We start from the raw sequence: 17520 nt of genomic DNA on the forward strand, positions 1-17520 counted from the left end.
CAGACATGCAGGGAAGCCCAAGGTGGAGCCGTGGGAGTGCTGGGCACCTGGCCCTCCCGCCCCAGCCTGCAGCTGTTGTGGCTTCCACAAATGCAGGCTCTGTTTACTGGTGGCCATGGTCCCAGCGGGAGGGTGCCTTACCGCCAGGCAGGGGCAGCCGGCAGACAGTCATTCTCGGCCTCAAAGGACCGGCAGTCAGCCTTTGTGGCCGGCCTCACCCGCCCCGGAAGGAGGGGTGCATGGGGTACTTTCTTCCCCTCCCTCTGTGTCCCCGCTGTAGGGAGGGAAAGCTCCCCACCGGTCTCCCCAAGGAACTAGCCAGGCCCAGCCCCACTTCAGGGAACTTACATCCATGGGATCAGGAGGCTGATGTGTCCCCCCCACTCCGCCCCGGGGAATGTCCTGAGGTGGTAGAAGTCGGTTTGTGGGGCGGGGGAGGGAGGGCTCCCAAGCTGGAGTGTATGAGCCTGCCCCTGGGTCTTGCTCCTATGAGCCCCAAACAGGTAGCTGACTCCCTTGGTAGTCAGGCAGGGAACCCCACACTTAGGAGTCCTGGAAACCTGCTGGGGGAGGACAGGGGACATGGAAAGTGAGCGGACTGAGAGGGCCTGGGGGACATAGGGGGTCTGAAGGGACTGAGGGTTGGGAGTTCTGAGGGGAATGAAGACAGAACCGTGGACAAGCATTGGCCCCAGGGCTCCTCAGGCCTCCTCTCCCCACACTGGGTCTGGGTGGGCAAACCTGGAGGGCTGGGGAGGAGGTGCCCCTCCATCAGGGCAGCGTTCCCCGGACGAGGAGAAGGTGACTGCCCACAGCAGCATACTAAGAACTGGGGCCAGTTGAACCTGGGCTCAGGGTCCCCTCCACCTCTGGTCTGTGGGGGCGTGCCCCTCCCTGCGGGCGTTCTGGGGTTCTGGGCCGTAGACTTAATCCTACTGGAGAAGCGTCTCTCCTTGTGTTATTCTGGGGGAGGCGTGTTGTGGGAAGGCCTGTGCTGGGATGGGGGTATATCTAGACCACTTCCAGGAGTTTCCTTACCGGCCGGCCGGCAGATAAGCCTTACCAGTACAGGGAGGGGCAGGGAATAGGTAGGAGTCCCCGTGGGGGACATCACCTCAGGTGGGGAGACAGCACTCGGGCTCACCGTCCCTCACCTGACCTCCTCCTGCCTCACGGCCGAAGGGTTTGGAGGACATGATAGCCTGGGACCTGGGTGGGGGCAGCTCCAGGGCTGCGCAGGACCCAGTTCCTGGTGGATCCTGCTGCGGGTGGGGGGCACTGAGAACCCGCTCTGTTGGGCCCGTGGCAGACCTCCAGTGGCATCTCCCCCAGACTTGCCCTGTGCCCTGCCCATGGCGGGAGGGCAGTACGGTGGGGGAGCCTGGGGCCTCCTGGTCCTCACTCATCCCCCCTCACCCCTGGGGCAGCCGTGGGACCCGTGAGGCTGGCCCCCAGAGGGACTACCAGCACCACGTGGCTCCGAAGGTGCGTCCTCTGCGGCTGGGCGGAAGGATCCCGGCCGCGGCCGACCACAGATTCTTCCTGAGGGATATCTTCACGCACCAGACTGGCTGCCGCTTGGCACCTTCTGTCCCCAGAGGCTCAGGAGAGAAAACAGAGTGACAGCCTGGGACTCCAGGCTTAGCTGTGTGCCCACACCGCCGGGGCTTGCGGCGGGCCCCAAGTGTTCCCGGGGGCGGGGGGTGTGGGGGGAACAGCAGGCACTTGTCCACCTCCGGTTCGCTTCAGAGGCTGGTCAGGGGCCCTCTGCAGGCAGGAGAGGGAAGACCACTCGCTCCTGCTCAAAGCCTTGTTTATTTGCAAGGAAGGCAAGCCAGGTGACTCCGAAGTCCTCTGCTACCGGGACCCCCCAGGGCACCCTCCCTTCACAACTGCTGGGAGGCCAGGACCTCGGGGTTCTCGTAGCAGTGGGCCTCCTTGGCAGCGGCGGGGGGTGGACCGCACACCCTGCAGGGGCAGCAGCGGCTGACCAGGCGGTCCCAGGGCTCCAGGGAGCGGAGCCAGCGTGGGAGCCAGGCCCAGGAGCGCAGGCGGCGGGGCAGCCAGGCGGGCCGGTGCCGCTGCAGGACGTTGATCAGGACGATGAGGAGCACCAGCCCCACCAGGGGTCCCCCCACGGCAGCCAGCACCGTGCTCCCTGCCAGGGAGAGCCCAAAGGCGGCCAGGGGCAGCAGCAGGAAGCTGAGGAGCAAGTAGGCAACGGCCACCCAGCGGTAGGTGGCTGTCAGGTCCCCAAAGCGCTTGGCCAACGGGATGGGCAGCCGCAGGACGGGCACCACGTACCACAGCAGGATGCCAGCCAGGTTGAAGAAGAAGTGGATGAGGGCCACCTGGAGGTCCAGAGCGCAGGCCGGGCTTAGGAGCCTGCGACCCATGGCACGCAGGTCCTCTGGAGGCTACCCAAGACCCCTGCTACTCCTCCCCACCCCCTGCCCCAGCCAGAGGGTGCGAAGTCTGAAGCCTGTTGGAGGTCCGCTTGTTGGCCTCGATGGGCCGCCTCGGAGGGTAGAGTCCCGCCAGACATGGGTAGGCCTTCCGGTTCCGCCCCACTCCCCACAGCACACCTAGCGTTTGGGAGCCCAGTCTAGCCTCCTAGTGGGGGAAGCACATCACTAGTGACGGCGTCTGCTCCTCCCCTGGGCCAGCTTAGCTTGCCTGCATCTCATGCCTAGTGTCCCCGCTCCTGCTTATCCATGAGTGGGCTTGGCCACCCAGCCCTGGGCTCTGGCCGGGCTCCTATGGGGAGGAGGTGCAGGGCCACGTGTGCAGGGAACAGTGCTCCTGCCAGGGGCTGCCGGCCTTGAGGAGTCAGTGTGGGAAGGTGCAGTCCAGAGAGCTTCCTGGAGGGGGTGGACCAGGGCCCTGCATCAAAAGGGTCTGAGTGGACAGAGCAGAAGCTAAAATGCAGGAGAATGGTAGGGAGGACTTGTGGGTAGAAGCCCAGCAGGATCTGGACCTTCAGGAGCTGTCCCTCTCTGGGCACCTAGCTAGAGGCTGTGGAGGAGAGAAACTCGAGCCAGGGCCGCAGACCACCAAAAGAGCAACTTAGAGAGGGAATTAGCAGGGCTAAGAGGACTGGGCGTGGGGCACAGAGCTAGGGGACCAGAGGGAGGCGTGCTGGAGGCAGAACTGTGGCCGTAGGCAAGGACAGCTTGGGGCCCCCAGCACAGGTGAGGCGGAACTTCGGCCAGAAGATGGCAGGCCGTCCCAGTAGGGACCTGTTGGGTTTACATGGCTGTTGGGGTGGGGGGAGTTCATCCCAGAGTTGGTGGACTCGAGGGCCTTGAGGCCCCCTAGGACCAGGACGCCTTAAAGGAACGGAGCCAGCAGCCAGGGCTGGAGGTGGAGGGCAAGGGTTCCTCGAGCGAGTTTGGACGGGGGCTGCCAGAAAGGAGGAGCAGACAGCAGCCCAAGGCCAGAAGATCCTTGGAATGGTCTGGTCCCAGGGGAGGAAACGTGGGGCTGGAGGTCCAAGAGATGTCCTCGAACCCTAGGGTTCGAGGAGGCTGCAGGTCTGATCAGGCAGCCAGAGGCGGGTCCCAGGAGAGTCGGGGCCAGGGCCAAGCTGCCCACAGGGCCGGACAGGAGGGAACTGAGCCCGAGGGGAAGCCCCGGGCCTGGGGTCAGGGTGGAAGGGGCTGGGGGGCTGGGGAGAGGCGAGGGAGGGCGGTACCTGGAGGGCACTGAGCAGCATGTCCGCGGGGCTGGCCAGGGCGGCCAGCAGGGCTGTGGTGGTTGTGCCGATGTTGGAGCCCAGGAAGAGAGGGTACACCCGCTCCAGGCTGATCATGCCAACCCCTGGGGGAGCCAGAAGTCAGCGCCGGCACTGGGCCCTCACCCCTGTGGCCCTGGGCCCTGGGCCTGTCCCCTGTGCTCACCCATGAGCGGTACGATGGCCGCCGTGAAGACGCTGCTGCTCTGGAGCACGAAGGTCAGGCCGGCACCCACGAGGATGGCCAGGTAGCCGCTGAGCCAGCCGAACGGGAAGGGGATGTCTGCGGGGGGTGCGGGTGTCACTGTCTGCCCGACCTCCCTCCCCCACCCCGCCCACATCCCCATGGCCCCAGTCTGGCCGCACCCGCGTTGATGACCTTCCTCACAGCCTGGGCCACGCGGCCGCGCAGCACAGAGTTGAGCAGCTTGACGATGAGCACGAGGCAGGTGCAGAGCAGGAGCAGGGAGGCGGCCAGCAGGATGAAGCCCACGGCCAGGTCCGTGAGCGCAGTCCCCACGAACAGGTGGTGGCCTGGGGTCAGTGTGGGGGTCCGTGAGCCTAGGCCAGCTTTAGGGGCCGTCAGGGACAGGGAGGGGGCTGGGGGCCTGAGGCTGGGGGCAGGGACAGGGCTGGGGCTGGGGCTGGGGGCGGGCGCGTAGGGCAGCGGCAGGCGGGGGCTCACAGGGCAGCTGCTCCACCACCACAGAGCCGTTGCTCTCAGGACAGGGGCCAGAGGCAGTGGGTCCACACTCGCTGCTGTTCCCCGAAATCTGGGGAGGTGATGCAGGGCAGACTCAGCGCCTGGGGCCCCAAATGACCGGCAGGGAGGGGTTTGGGGTCCCAGGTGCTCACCGTCAGCTCCCTGGTACCGCACCATCGCTTGATGATGCTGCCGTTGGTGGCGTTCCCTGTGGCACTGCTTGTGATCATATCGGTGTCCAGCTGGGGGACAGAGGAGCTGTGACCACATGCTGGACCTTCAGGGCTCTCTCGGGCCTCAGGCGCCCCCGGTCCAGCCCACTGTGCACCCCCAGGGAGGACCCAGGACGGTGCCAGGGCACCGCGTCCCCCAGCCCGGACCCCGAGGCCGTAGCCACCCTCACCTGCACAATGAGGTGTGTGAGAGGCTTTGTTAGCACCTTGAGGATGTCGGGGGCCTGGCCCCCGGGCTGCAGGCCGCCTGCGCCCAGAGCCAGCCCGCTGAGCCTCTCCAGCAGGGCCGTGGCGCTCTCCAGCGGCAGCAGGATCAGCACCGTGAGCCAGTTGAAGATGCCGTGGACGGCCGAGCCTCCGAAGGCCCTGCCACGCGGAGCAGAGTGGTCGGTGGCCTCAGCCGTGGCCTGGCCAGCAGCCCCTGGCCCCCCCCGCTCCACTCACCTCCGAAACTCATCTCGGTCCCCCGACTGTGCCATCGAGACGAGGGTGCTGGTGATGGACGTGCCCACGTTGACACCCATGATGATGGGCACGCATGCCTGGACGGTCAGCACTGTGGGGGGGCCGCGTCAGCCTCCCGCACTCTGCCCGCCCGCCACCGGCCCGAGGTGGGGGCGGGGGAGGCACTCACGTTTGGAGGCCACCATGCTGACCACGATGGAGGAGGACGTGCTCGAGCTCTGGACCAGCACGGTGACCAGCACGCCAATGACCAGTCCTGCCACGGGGTTGGACAGCACCACGTTGTCCTTAAAGATGTCTCCGGCCATTTTGCCTGTGTCCAGACAGAGGTGCGCTGAGGCTGTGCCCGACTGGCTGCCTGCCCCACCCCCAGCCCCCCAGTCACTCACTGCTCAGCAGCTGGAAGGCTGAGCTGAGGATGTCCAGGGAGCAGATGAAAAGATAAAGGTTGCCCAGGAGCCCACAAGCCTTGAGGAAGCCGACGACCACGCGGAGCACCCTTCCGGCCACGCTGAGCTCTGAGGACAGAGAACAAACTGTCCTCAAGCGGCCGCTCCCCAGCCCTGCCCTCCCTGGCACTCCCCCCACTCCCCTTTCTCTGTCTCCTTCCAGGGCAGAGCCTGGTTCTGCCTCCTTGCCCCTCAAGGCAGGGTCTGTTCCTTTGCACAATGGCCAAACCGACTGCCCCGGGACCTCCCAGAAACCTAACGGTCATTAGGAGGGAGAAGGAGGGGCCGGCTGGGCGGGAGTGACTCTCATCTCCAGACGTGACAGACAGCCAAGCTGAGGGAGAAGCATCCCTGGGTGATGGCCTGCACAGCAGGTTTCCATACAGCCTGTCGAGGCAAACCTCTGTCCTGCTCTCTCTCCCTAAAGACCCTCTCCACGCTCAGACCCTGGGGAGGGAGAGCCCCATTTGGCCAGTTCCCCAGCACCTACCTTTCCAGGACTGGCCAGTGTCCTTCAGCTGAGGGAGGGCCCAGGGGTCCACCTCCCCCTCTTCCAAGACTGGGGCAGAACCGGAGGTCCCTGCAGGAGCCAAGGGGAAGCAGGGCCAAGGATACTCCCAGGGGCCGGGGGTGGGCAAGAGGGTGTGGAGGGGACTATGGTGTCAGGGTTTGGGGCAAGAAGCAGGAACAGGAAGCAGAGCGGAAAGGGGGCCTCCAGCTTGTCTGGCCCTGACCAGAACCGTCAGGAGCCCCGTGGACTCGGTGGGAGATGAGCTCCCGAAACCCCCTCCCCACTCACACAGAACGGGCTGGTTGGGTGTCAGGGAGGCTCCTGGGGCTCCTGGTACCTGCATTTCCCAGACTCCGGTCCACCAGGCCAACTGTGTCCAGAGTGGGGGGGGGGACCTGGCCACCCGTGAGGGAATTCGGCATGGATTTCTGGCAGGGACAGACCCAGGCCCAGGCCTGGATCTGGTGGGGGGGAAAGGCAGGTCAGACATGTGTCCTCCCCTTGTCCCACCAGGTCTTCCTGGGGTCCTCTGACCTGGGACCTGTCCTCCCCTCCGCACCCCTGCTGGCCTTGGAGACTTCCCACTTCCTCAGCTGCAGGGGGATGGCTACAGTGACCTCCAGCAGTTGTCAGGCGAGCCCAGTCCAGTTTCGGGGGCAGAGTCGAGGGGGCCCTGGCTCCCCGGATCCCTCGCTGGTCCTGGCTGGAAGAAGACTTGGTGGGTGGCCCAGGGCACAGGGTGCCGGAAGTGCCTGGGAGCAGGGAACACAGCGAGCTTCCTATCAGGTGTCATCAGGGACACTGCAGATGGTCCCAGCTTAGACTTTGGCATTTGATACCAAACGGTGACGTCTCGGCTTGATAAGGGCCGCACCCCCAGGGATGGGGGCAGGGCAAGGGGCTTGAGTGCCCCCAAGCCCCACAAGGCTCCTCTTTTCAACCCTCTGGGTCTGGACCCCCTGTCTAGTCTTCTGCCCCAGCTCCTTTCCAGGCCCCAGGGACCAGGTCCTGGGCAACCTTCTGTCACCCCTCCCTCCTCTTTCGTCCTCAGCTCAGGAGGCTCAGGGTGGGGCCTAAGCCCTGGGCTAGGAGGTCACCCAGCCCTTGTCTTGGCGTCCCCAGGCCCCCACCTGGTTCTAGAAGCTCCTACCTGTGAGGGTAGTGAGGGGGCACCTGCGGGGAGGAGACACGGGGCGGGAGCAACGGCCGGTCAAAGATCTGCCGGGCGCACATGACCTGCTGTGTACCAAGCCCCATTAATGTTTACCCAGGACTCGAGGCCCCAAAGGGGTACCTGTCGTAGCCCCAGGTGCCTGCCTTGTCTTGCTTCCACTATCACCTTGGAGCAGGTGGTCCAGACCCCCAGCCCAGCCCTCTTAGAGTGGGGCTTCTCTCTGGCTGGGCTCTGCGCCAGCCCAGGGCTGTTGCAGGGGTGGGTATGGGCTCATGAGCAGACACAGATGGGAAGTGCCCACCCTGTGCGCTGCCCGCCTGGGGAAGGATAGGATGCTGGTGTTCTGGCTGGTTGGCCTGGAGGCCCCCGGGGAAGTCCATCCCAAGCTCGGCGGGCTTTCCTGTGCTCGTCCCTACCCCATCCAACCGCGGGAGGGAAGCCCTTTGCACCAGGTGGGTGGGGAGAGCCCCAGTCCCTGAAGTCACCCAGTTCAGATCCGGGTTCAGGGCAGGGCTGGGCCCAGCAGAGCTCCCGGTGGGCTCGGCCCCGGAGGTGGGCAGTTATGCTGGAGAGCAGTTGGCAAGCTAGGGGCCAGGACCCATACCCCGGGCCGCCCTGCTGCCCAGCCCACCGCCCACCCCGCCTGGACCCACAGACTCAGCCCATCTGTTCACAGGAGAATGACCCCACTGCCCGGGGGCTTGTGGGGGCCTCTCAGGCTCAGCCCCCCTCCTGCTGCCCCTGTTGAGGCAGGCATCTCCCCCTCCCCCTTGGGCCTGGTCATCCCAGGGGGCCTGCTGGCCCACAGCACCCTGGTCCGGTTGCTGCCCACCAATCGCCGTGTGCCCAGGAGACTTTGCCCCAGAGGAGGAGGAGGTCTCTGAGTGTCTCAGCACATTCTCTTCTCCCTGTCCTGCACCCACTGCCCAGGACAGACCCAACAGTCCCTCCCAGAGACTTCTGAGGGACCATGGGACAGCTCCTTTCCGGGTGGGGGTAGGGACGATGCAGCCTGACTTGGGAGGGTATCCTTAGCCCCCGGCCCTGCTCTGACCCCTCGGAAAGGTTTGGAAGGGCCTGTGTGGGGCCACTGTGGGGCAGCAGGGAGCCAAGGGCCAGGAAAAGGGCGCGTGGTGGGGGGGTGGCTGTGCAACCCTGGGCAGGCCCCCATCCTCTCTGGGCCTGGAGCTGGCCTCACCAGGGCCCTCTCCTCGGACACCTGTCATAGTAGGGACTTTGCGCCTGCAGGAGAGCCTCCTGGAGTAGCGTCCAATGCTACTCCCTGCGCTTTGCTGGGCGAGTGATCCTCACGGGGATGCTTGGCCGGCCGAGGGTGAAGGAGGTGGTCTGTCTCTGTCTGGCTCACACCGCTGGGACTTTGTATAGGGACGGGGAGGCGGGTTCCAGCTCGACCAGGTACAGACTTGGCCAGACCCCGACCCTCTGGCCTGCAGCCGGACACCCAGGGAGGCATCTTCAGAGTTGAGGCCAGGCCCAGGCTGGGCCTGCCGGTGACCGAAGCAACCTCCCCCTACACACAGCCCAGCTTGAGGCCCCGGAATCCCGGCCAAGACCAGCAGGAGGTCACCCGCACCTCTTTGCAGAGTCTCCTGGTAGTGGGGGCACAGCCTCCAAGCTGCGGCTGCGGCCTGGGGAAGTCGGTGGAGGGCAGCCAGCCCAGGTTGCTCCAGGCTTGCGGGTAGAGGTTCCTGGGACGGGCTGTGGGCGGCAGCTCCCCTGGCAGGAGGGGCAGCCACCAGCGCTCAGACCTCGGGACCGCCAGGGGCGTCCCAGCAGAGACCGCAACAGCCCTGGGCCTGGGGGAAGTGGGGCTGGGGGCCTAGGGTGGGACAGAGCCTGGCCGGCTGCTGAGTGATGGCGGCACTGCCCTTGGGGGCTGCAGGGGGCTCCCTGCGAGATGGCTCCCGCTCAGCCCTCACGGCCAGGAAGGCGGCCAGGTCGAGGTCCAGCAGGGCCACCCCTCCCCGGGGTGTGGGTGTGCTCTGGCGGCACTGTGGGCAGGGGATCCAGCGCTGCTCGCCCACTGGCGTGTCCAGCCGCCGCATGCACGCCTGGCAGAAGGTGTGGCCGCAGTAGAGACGGTGCGGCAGGTGGCCCGCTAGGTCGTAGGCAGAGCAGCAGATGACGCAGTCACCCCGCCGGGACCCCGCGGCCGTCCCCTCCTCCGAGGCCCGGGGCCTGTCTGGCTGCAGCATCCTGGGGGAGGTCAGGGAGCTGCAGCCCACCTGGCCTGCTCCAGAGGCAGTCTTGCTCGCCTGACGCCAGGACCTGGCTCCGGAGGATAGAGCCCGGGGCTCCAGGCCGCCCCTCTCCCCAGCCTGCCTAAGCCCCAGGCCTCTTACCTGCATCCGCTCTGTGGGCCAGCTCTGCCCAGCAGGAGGACGTCTGGGGGACTGGGAGGGGCCCCAGAGCACCCTGCAGCTCCTGCCCTGGGGCTCGCATTACTGGCGGAGCACAGACGAGTCAGCAGGGAGGCGGGCGGAGGCTGAAGGCGGTGTGGGCTCCCCTTTCAGCCACAAGGCAACTGGATCCAGCAGCACCACCAGCCCGGGGGAGATAAGCGCCCCCCGCCCGGTGCTCCGTGGGTACCCCCCCACGCCCGGCTTCCCAGCTCACCCTGGTCCCTCTCCCCACCTTGGCCAGCCTGTCCCACCTCCACACCACCCCGATGCTCATGGTCCCCAAGCCTGCTGGCCTTGACCTAGGGGATGCTGCTTTAACTCCCTGATCAAGCATCACCCCTTCTAGGTAACCTGCTGGGACCCTCAGCAGCTCAGAGCCCTGGGGGGTCCCATTCTCCCCAAGCACAATCGCAGTGTGTGTCCACGCCGATCTGTCCCAGCACCTTTCTCCTGCCGGGTCTGGGTCTGTCGCGCCCCCATTACAGGGCCATGGTCAGCCCCATGAGGTCCACGGAGGTGCCGAGGCAGGGGTATGGAGAGCCCCACTCACACGCCGTGGCTAGCCCTGATCACCTCTGTTAGAGGCCACCTCCCCTCCGGCATCTGCTCGGCTATGGCTCCTGGGCCAGCACGGTCACCTTGACGGCGGGCATAGCAGGAAGGGGTGTGTCGAGATTGGGCAGGACGGGATCGGGACCCTCACTGCTCAGCTGCAAGGAAGCCAAGAACCCGAGGGGCTCCTCCTCAGTCCTACTGCCCTGGCAGTCTGCAGCCTCCCTGACCGGTTCGGCAGGTTGCTGCGGCTGGCCTGGGTGGGGCCGTCCTCTGGTGGAGGCCGGCCACGGGGCAGGGGCCGGAAACCTGGCCCACCTGAGTGCCTGCACAGGCAGACCAATGACATGGCCACCCACACCCAGAGGCAGGTCTTGCCCTGTGGACAGTCACCCTGGGTCAGGGGAGGGCTGGCACCGGGACCCGTCCATCCTGCAAGGCCAGCTCGGCTTCCTCCTCCGCTGTCTGCCTGGCCCTGGACATGTCAGTGTGCCCAGCACAGGCCTTCCCGCTCAGTCCTTGCCCTGGCATCACAGCCTCACCTCAGCAGTGAGATGACCCAGCACCAGGCAGCATGTCTCCCCCCGTGTCCCCCCAGGCCGGCATGTCACGCTCCTCAGACAAATGGGAGATCAGTCCCCTGAGGAGCTTCCCCCGGAAGCTCCTTTCCTGCTCCCCTGGCTCAGGAGGTGCAGGCCTGGAGGCAGGACAGCGGGTGGGCCGCCGGCTTGGGGGACACATGGCACGTGTTTACGGACTGGCCGTTTCGTGAGGAACCAGAAAACCCCTGGGCTAAGGTAGGGCCCTGACTCATGGATGGGCAGGCCCTGGCGCTGGCTGCCTGGGCTCCTACTCCCAGAAACCCGTCAGAGCCGGGCCCACCCGCATGGTCCTGCCAACATGGTCCTCCTCCTGAAGGCCTCTCTCAGGGCCCCACCCCGGTGCCACGTGTAGCATCCTCCTCCTGTCTGGTCCCCTGCCTGATCTGCCTCCCCGCCCTGGCCTCAGCCCCGAGGAGCGCAAGACAGCTTGAACCCAGGCCTGGCTCTCGTCCCTCCAGTCCAGTCTCTGGACAGACCCAAGACCTACAGCTCAGGGTGGCGTCCCCATCGCTGAACGCCCCACAGAGGCTGAGGCCAGTGCCGGCAGCAAGTGCAGGACCCTCTCCCAGGTGCAGCAGTAAAGAGCCACCAGAGCAAGGCTCACTCTGCTTTATTGCCTGGGCAGTGGGGCCCGAGGGAGGTGGTCAAGGGTGTCCCCGCGGCTGCCCTCGCCGCAGGGGCCCAGGCTCTCCAGCAAGGGGCTAGAGCTGGGCGGTCGGCCCCCTCGGCAGGTAGCTGCTCCCATCTGGGGTGGGAAGTGGCCAATACCCATGACAGTGGTCCGGCGGCCGCCCAAGCCACGGTGGGGGGTCCCACCACAGGCCCCACGGCCACGCGGGTGCTGGGCTAGGAGATGACGCAGCAGCAGCTGTGGCAGCGGCAGAAGCGAGGGCAGTGGCAACAGGGGCAGCAGGGGCAGCAGCAGCAGTGGTGGGCGATGTCGTCACCGCGCCCGATGGGTGGCCGGCCGGCGTAGGTCAGTCCTGCCGGACGCTGCCCACCACTGCAGGGGTTGCTGGTCTGTGGCCAGACCTGGTGTCCCTGGATCTGGCCAGTGCCCTTGGCCCCCTTGCCACCTTTGCTCTCTAGGGCCTCCTCGGTGGGCTGCAGGAGCCGGGTGGGCTCTGAGGGGCAGGACCCCGCAGGCAGAGACTGAGACCCCCAGGAAGAGGAAGCCGCTTCCAGCTGCTGCCCCAGGTCGGGCCGAAGGTGAGCGCGGGGGATGCTGACATGGGCGTACGGGTTCTTGACGACCATCTCGTGTGGATCCATGGCCCGGCCTGGCAGGGGCAGGCAGAGGAGACAAGATTGGCTCTGGGGAGCGAGACAGTTGCAGCCCGAGAGAGTGCCCACCCCTCGGAAAAACCAGGCTGGGGAGATGCCAGAGTGCACCAGGCCTGGGTATTAGTGTGCCCATGTGTGGGGGTGAGCAGAGTGTGAGGGCCAGCATCTCCCAGCTGCCCCCCCCCCCCGCCCTGCAATGGGGCTGCAGATGGGCTGGGGAGGCTGAGAGAGGCCGTCTGGGCCGTGCCCGCGGCTGAGCCCCAGTGCAGGGAAGCCCCTGGGCCCAGGACCCACCTGAGGTGGTGACGGCAGCAGTCTACCCTCTCGTCCTGTGGGTCAGGTCCAGTGCCTATGAGGTAAGCCACTGGCAGCTGGCTGCCTTTTCCCTCCTGGGGAGGGGCGGAGTCACGGGTGGAGCTCAAAGATGGGGTTCCCAGGATCCCAGGAGGCCCCGGCTCAGCCGGCACAGCAGCTACCCACCCTTCCTCCTGTGGTGGGTGGTGGCCCCCGCCGGGGCTCCAAGGGGCACTGACAGGCTGGGTGACTCAGCCTCCACGCATCTGGGGCATGTCCTCAGCCCTCCAAAGACCCGCAGCTCCTCAGGAAGGAGGACTGGAGGTTAGCCTGACATCAGCCTCAGCTCCCAGGCCTGCTGGCAGTCTGGGGAACCCCAGCCATCACTCACACACCTCAAAGCCCCTACTTTGAGGCAGAGGACGGAGGTCCACTTCAAGGTCCACTTCAAGCCAAGCCTCTTCTTGGCAGACAGAGACCAAGGTGTCTGAGACCACAGACTGCTTGGAGGTTTGTGTTTTTTAACCTATAAAAAAGGTTTGATTTACCTTGGCTACGACTATTCTTAAAATTGGCAACAACAGGGGCTTCACTGGCAAGTGATACTTCTGGCTCATTTCTTATGTATGTACGTATGTATGTATTTAAGAGAGAGAACGTGATCCCAGGGTCCTGGGATCGAGCCCCACATTGGGCTCTGCTGGGCAGGGAGCCTGCTTCTCCCTCTCTCTGCCTGCCTCTCTGCCTACTTGTGATCTCTGTCAAATAAATAAATAAAATCTTTTAAAAAAGAGAGAGAGAGAACGGATGAACAGGGGTTAGGGGAAGAGGGAGAAGTGGGCTCCCCGCTGAACAGGAAGTCTGATGTGCGCTTGATCCCAGGACCCTGAGACCAGGACCTGAGCTGACCGCACACTCTTCACCGACCGAGCGACCCAGGCGTCCCTTCTGGCTCATTTCTGGAACTGCAGTTCCCTCTCCGGACGAGCGTGGGGATGGAGAGCTCCCGCCCCACCTGCGTCTCCATCCTTGGAACGCATTCCTCCTCCCACCTTCCTCTGGGAGGTGGCAGGGTCGCCGTGTGTTGGGGTGACAGCGGATGTGAGCGCTTGGGTGTGGGCCTGGCACTGGTGATCTTCCCCCAGAGCGGTGTGGGCAGTAGGGTGGGGCCAGGACCCGCACCTCCAGTCTTGGTGCGCAAGGGAACCCCAAGGAAGGGCGGGATCAAAGACGTGGCTCAGAGGCCAGGGTGAGCGGGGTGGCCTGCGTAAGGCCAGTCAGACCGGTCCGGACACGAGTTCTACCGCTGTGGCTCTGGGAGAGGAGGGAAGTCGGTCCGCGGCCGGGAACTCCGCAGGTGTAAGACAAACGCTCACTGCGCAGGCTCAAGAAGCCCCGCCCACTGCCCCTATAAGACTCCGCCCCTTGCTGCGAGGCGGAGGCTGGCGCATGCGCGCAACAGGCCTGGGCTGCCGGTGAGAACTTTATTCCCCAGAAGCCTCAGCGCTCAAAGGTTTCTCTGAAGACCCGGTTCGGCGTCTGATGGCCGTGGACGGCCTAGAACTCAACCTGGGCTGCCCAGCTCTGACCCGCGGGTCTCCGGCTCCCGGGGCGCGGACTCGGGTGGGCTCGGGGAGGTGGGCCTGCTCGGGGCGGGACCTCACGTCCAGGGGCGGGGCCTCGGGGCAAGGGGTGGGGCTCTGTGGCCGGTGTCTCCTTGGGTGCGCGCCCCGAGGGTCGCTGGGAAGTGGAGAAGTGGGGGCCGAGGCTCTCCTCTTCGCACCGCCCTGGCCGGGTTTCTTTCAGTTGCCCCAGCTTCACGCCTGGGCCGGGAAGACCCTCGCTGACCGCCCTGCCGGCCACCTGCACACACCCCACAGCCCCTCTCCCTAAATGGCTTTGGAAACTGAGGTCCGCGGACACTAGGCTGAGGTCGCACAGAGCTGCAAAGTCCCCTAAGGCCCAGGTTCGCTCCTCCAGGCTGCTTTGTCCGCGTGGGCTTCCTCCCCAGGAGCAGAGGCCTCTGTGGGCTCGGCTGCCCTGAAGGACCCCTGAGCAAGGCCTCCAGCCAGGTGGAGTGGGGCCAGTACAGAGGAGAGGGGCTGATAACTGTCCAGGGTCAGGCACAGGGCCCGGTGCTGGTCACGGGAATGCTGGCAGGCCTTGTGGTAGCTGGAGCAGGTCAGGGGGTGGCACTGTGGACCCCCGCCCCGCAAGCTGTGGTCCCCTGCCCCGTAGTTGTCACCATGTTCTCTGCTTTGTCTCTCACCTGAGGGCTCCCGCAGAGGCTACACCCCAGGGAGTCAGGGAGCCTGGCTTGAGGAGGAAGCGGAAAGGAAAACGGGCCTCTGTGCTGGGTGGGGTCCGGATAGCACAAGTATGTGACAGCAGGGCACGTGCTGACTTGATGGGATGCCGGAAAGGGCCACCCCACCTTGGGTGCGTGTCCCTAGCGGGCTGCCCCACTGGCCTGTCCAGTTGTCCTTCTGACCTTCTGCATACCCCTCACCCCACCTGCCTGTCCAGCATTCCGGTCCTCGGAGCCCGCCCTCAACTACCGTCCAGCCTCTCCACCCACTCCTCGGGTATCTTGCTCACCCTCGCTCACGGTCACGCTGTCCCTGTCCCCGTTGAGCACAACCTGGGTGCACTTGTGAGCCAGGGCATGAGCCCTGGGGACAGAGTGGAAGGACAAGCAGAGACCCTGACTCAGGGGGCTGCAAGGGGATGACACATGGCTGTCTCCGAGTGGGGCCCTGGGAACCAGCTTTCCTGAGACCCCTCTCCACTCCTCTTGCCTTCCTCTCTCTGGCATTGTGAGGCCCCAGGCTTTGAAAAACAGGGTTTCCCTTCTAGAACGGGAGGAGGGGATACTTGACTAGGACCCAGGGTCGGCCAGACAGGACTCCGGCTGAGGGGGTACTGAGAAGGGCGACGCGGGGGTCGCTGGGGCGACCACATGCGGCTCGCTGGGGCGGGCAACCCCGGAGCGGGCGCCAGGCCCGCGGCGATGGAGGGGCGGCTGAGCGACTGGCCCCGCCCCGCGGACCCCGCGCGGGTCCCCAGACGGGGGGTGGCGCTGCGGGCGCGGGCGGGCGCCGCGCGCACTGCGGTCCCCGCGCCTCCGCCGCAGAGCGCGCCACGCTCCGCACGCACCTGCCGCCGCGCCGCGCTGCCCGGAGCCCCGCGCCCCGCGCCCCGCGCCCCTGGGAGCCGCCGTGCCGCGCCATCGCCCGAGGTCGCCGCCGGAGCCGCTGGAGACGCCGGGCCGGGGAGCGGGCGTCGCATCCGGGCCTGCCTTTGAGCCAACCTCTGCGGCGGCGGCGCGCGGCCCGGGGACGCCAGGCTGGGGCAGGTGAGCTCGGGCGGGGCGGGACGGCCGCGGGGTCGCGCGACTCGCCTTCCTTTCCCACCGGGGAAGGGGTGGGCCTTGAGGGCGGGGGCTGGGAGGGGGCTGGGTCCGGAGTCCAGCGAGGGTCAGGGTCAGAGGTCGGGAGCCCTGTCTTTTGTGCAGGGTGAGGGTGGGCCCGGGCGCTGCCCTCACGCTGTCTTTCACCTGCAGCTCGGGCCTGGGCCAGGCTTCTCCTCTGCTCCCACCGCCGCCGAGCCTGTGGCCTGGGGCCTCCCGCAGCCAGGGCTCCGGCTAGCTGCCTTCCCTGGGCGCCCTGTCCTGGAGGCGTGGGGCCCACCTAGCCCCTGCCTGCCCGGATGTCCCTGCTCAGGGACTGCTGACCTCGGCTGCAGGGGGAGCTCCCCCCACGCCCCCTCGCCAACCTCAGCAGCCAGAGACCCTGGGTGAGCCCCTGGGCCAGACCCGCAGCCCAGGGCAGCCTCCCATACCCCCCTGCCCCCGCCTCCCTCCTCCTCCCCCACCCCTTCCTCCTCCTCCTAGGACTGGACCCGAGAAGCCACTGTGGCCCCTGGGGGGGGCCCTGCCCCCCCAGCTCTCACCGGCCGCCCCCAGGAGCCCTAGGGGCGGCCGGGGTCCCTATCAGGCCTGGCGGGACCAGGATGCTGCTCCCTCTCCTCCCCCCCGGCCTCACCCAACACCCCCACCCACCCGAACACCCAGTCTGACTGGAGACAGCCGGATGCCGGTTGACCCTGGGCCCGAGGTGGGCAGTGGCTGGCCAGGCCTCCTCATGTCCTGCCTGAAGGGTCCCCATGTCATCCTCAAGATGGAGGCCATGAAGATTGTTCACCCCGAGAAGTTCCCCGAGCTGCAGGCGGCCGCCCCTTGCTTCCCACCTGCACCGCGGCCCACCCCCGCTCTGGCCCCCAAACGCGCCTGGCCCTCAGACACAGAGATCATCGTCAACCAGGCCTGTGGGGGGGACGTGCCTGCGTTGGATGGGGCACCCCACACCCCTCCCTTGCCACGACGGCCCCGCAAGGGCAGTGTGGAGTTGGGCTTCCCCCGCGTGGCGCCCGCGGACGAGGTCATCGTGAATCAGTATGTGATACGGCCTGGGCCCGCCTCCTCGGGGCCCCCTGCCACGGCGGCGCCAGCTTCGGGGGAGCCCCTGGAGTGCCCCACCTGCGGGCACACGTACAACGTCACCCAGCGGCGGCCCCGAGTGCTGTCCTGCCTGCACTCTGTGTGTGAGCAGTGTCTGCAGATCCTCTATGAGTCCTGCCCTAAGTACAAGTTCATCTCCTGCCCCACCTGCCGCCGCGAGACTGTGCTCTTCACGGACTACGGCCTGGCTGCACTCGCTGTCAACACGTCCATCCTGAGCCGCCTGCCACCCGAGGCTCTGACCGCCCCGTCCGGGGGCCAGTGGGGGGGTGAGCCGGAGGGCAGCTGCTACCAGACCTTCCGGCAGTACTGTGGGGCCGCGTGCACCTGCCACGTGCGGAACCCACTGTCCGCCTGCTCCATCATGTAGCCGGAGCCCCCCCGCGCCCTGGCCTGCCAGTCCGCGCTCGCCGCTTCTCCAGGGATCCGGCCCCGCCCCGTCGCCTGCTGACCCCTCGCCCACCACAGCTTCTGGCCCCTCCCTGTGTGGCATTGTCGCTGCAGCCAACTCTGCCATTAAAACTCTTTGCCAAAGTTTGTACCTCATTCCCTGAAGCCTGCTCTTGCGGCCAGGGCCC

The 17520-nt window shown here is 66.5% G+C and overlaps 4 protein-coding genes across 9 annotated transcripts; 1 reads left to right on the forward strand and 3 right to left on the reverse strand.

Moving 5' to 3' along the window:
- Positions 1 to 1796: 1796 nt before the first annotated feature.
- Positions 1797 to 8692, reverse strand: SLC34A3 (solute carrier family 34 member 3). Of its 6 annotated transcripts, none has more exons than XM_044264189.1 (15): positions 8467 to 8692; positions 7245 to 7333; positions 6712 to 6846; positions 6432 to 6555; positions 6074 to 6163; positions 5524 to 5652; positions 5304 to 5447; positions 5114 to 5225; positions 4840 to 5035; positions 4589 to 4678; positions 4419 to 4506; positions 4100 to 4267; positions 3900 to 4016; positions 3695 to 3819; positions 1797 to 2351 (listed from the first exon to the last, which is right to left on the reverse strand). In XM_044264189.1, exons 4-15 carry the CDS (start codon positions 6514 to 6516, stop codon positions 1887 to 1889), a joined length of 1809 nt encoding a protein of 602 aa, XP_044120124.1. In that variant the 5' UTR covers positions 6517 to 6555; positions 6712 to 6846; positions 7245 to 7333; positions 8467 to 8692; the 3' UTR covers positions 1797 to 1886. The 6 variants fall into 6 exon arrangements, with proteins under 6 accessions (XP_044120124.1, XP_044120125.1, XP_044120122.1 ...); XM_044264190.1 differs by having other exon boundaries at positions 6664 to 6846; XM_044264187.1 differs by having other exon boundaries at positions 6654 to 6846.
- A 339-nt stretch (positions 8693 to 9031) lies between these two features.
- Positions 9032 to 9637, reverse strand: RNF224 (ring finger protein 224). The gene is given in 3 exon segments (XM_044264356.1): positions 9032 to 9428; positions 9430 to 9485; positions 9632 to 9637. Coding segments are annotated over 3 exon segments (459 nt in total).
- A 1826-nt stretch (positions 9638 to 11463) lies between these two features.
- CYSRT1 (cysteine rich tail 1) lies at positions 11464 to 13084 on the reverse strand. Its single transcript, XM_044264194.1, has 2 exons — positions 12424 to 13084; positions 11464 to 12125 (listed from the first exon to the last, which is right to left on the reverse strand). The coding sequence occupies exon 2, from the start codon at positions 12115 to 12117 to the stop codon at positions 11692 to 11694; it is 426 nt and encodes a 141-aa protein (XP_044120129.1). The 5' UTR covers positions 12118 to 12125; positions 12424 to 13084; the 3' UTR covers positions 11464 to 11691.
- Positions 13085 to 15658: 2574 nt separating this feature from the next.
- RNF208 (ring finger protein 208) lies at positions 15659 to 17476 on the forward strand. The gene is made up of 2 exons (XM_044264195.1): positions 15659 to 15778; positions 15986 to 17476. The coding sequence occupies exon 2, from the start codon at positions 16515 to 16517 to the stop codon at positions 17310 to 17312; it is 798 nt and encodes a 265-aa protein (XP_044120130.1). The 5' UTR covers positions 15659 to 15778; positions 15986 to 16514; the 3' UTR covers positions 17313 to 17476.
- The last annotated feature ends 44 nt before the right edge of the window (positions 17477 to 17520 follow it).

The sequence above is a fragment of the Neovison vison genome, chromosome 9 (genome assembly GCF_020171115.1).
Source record: "Neovison vison isolate M4711 chromosome 9, ASM_NN_V1, whole genome shotgun sequence".
NCBI classification, from domain to species: Eukaryota; Metazoa; Chordata; class Mammalia; order Carnivora; family Mustelidae; genus Neogale; species Neogale vison.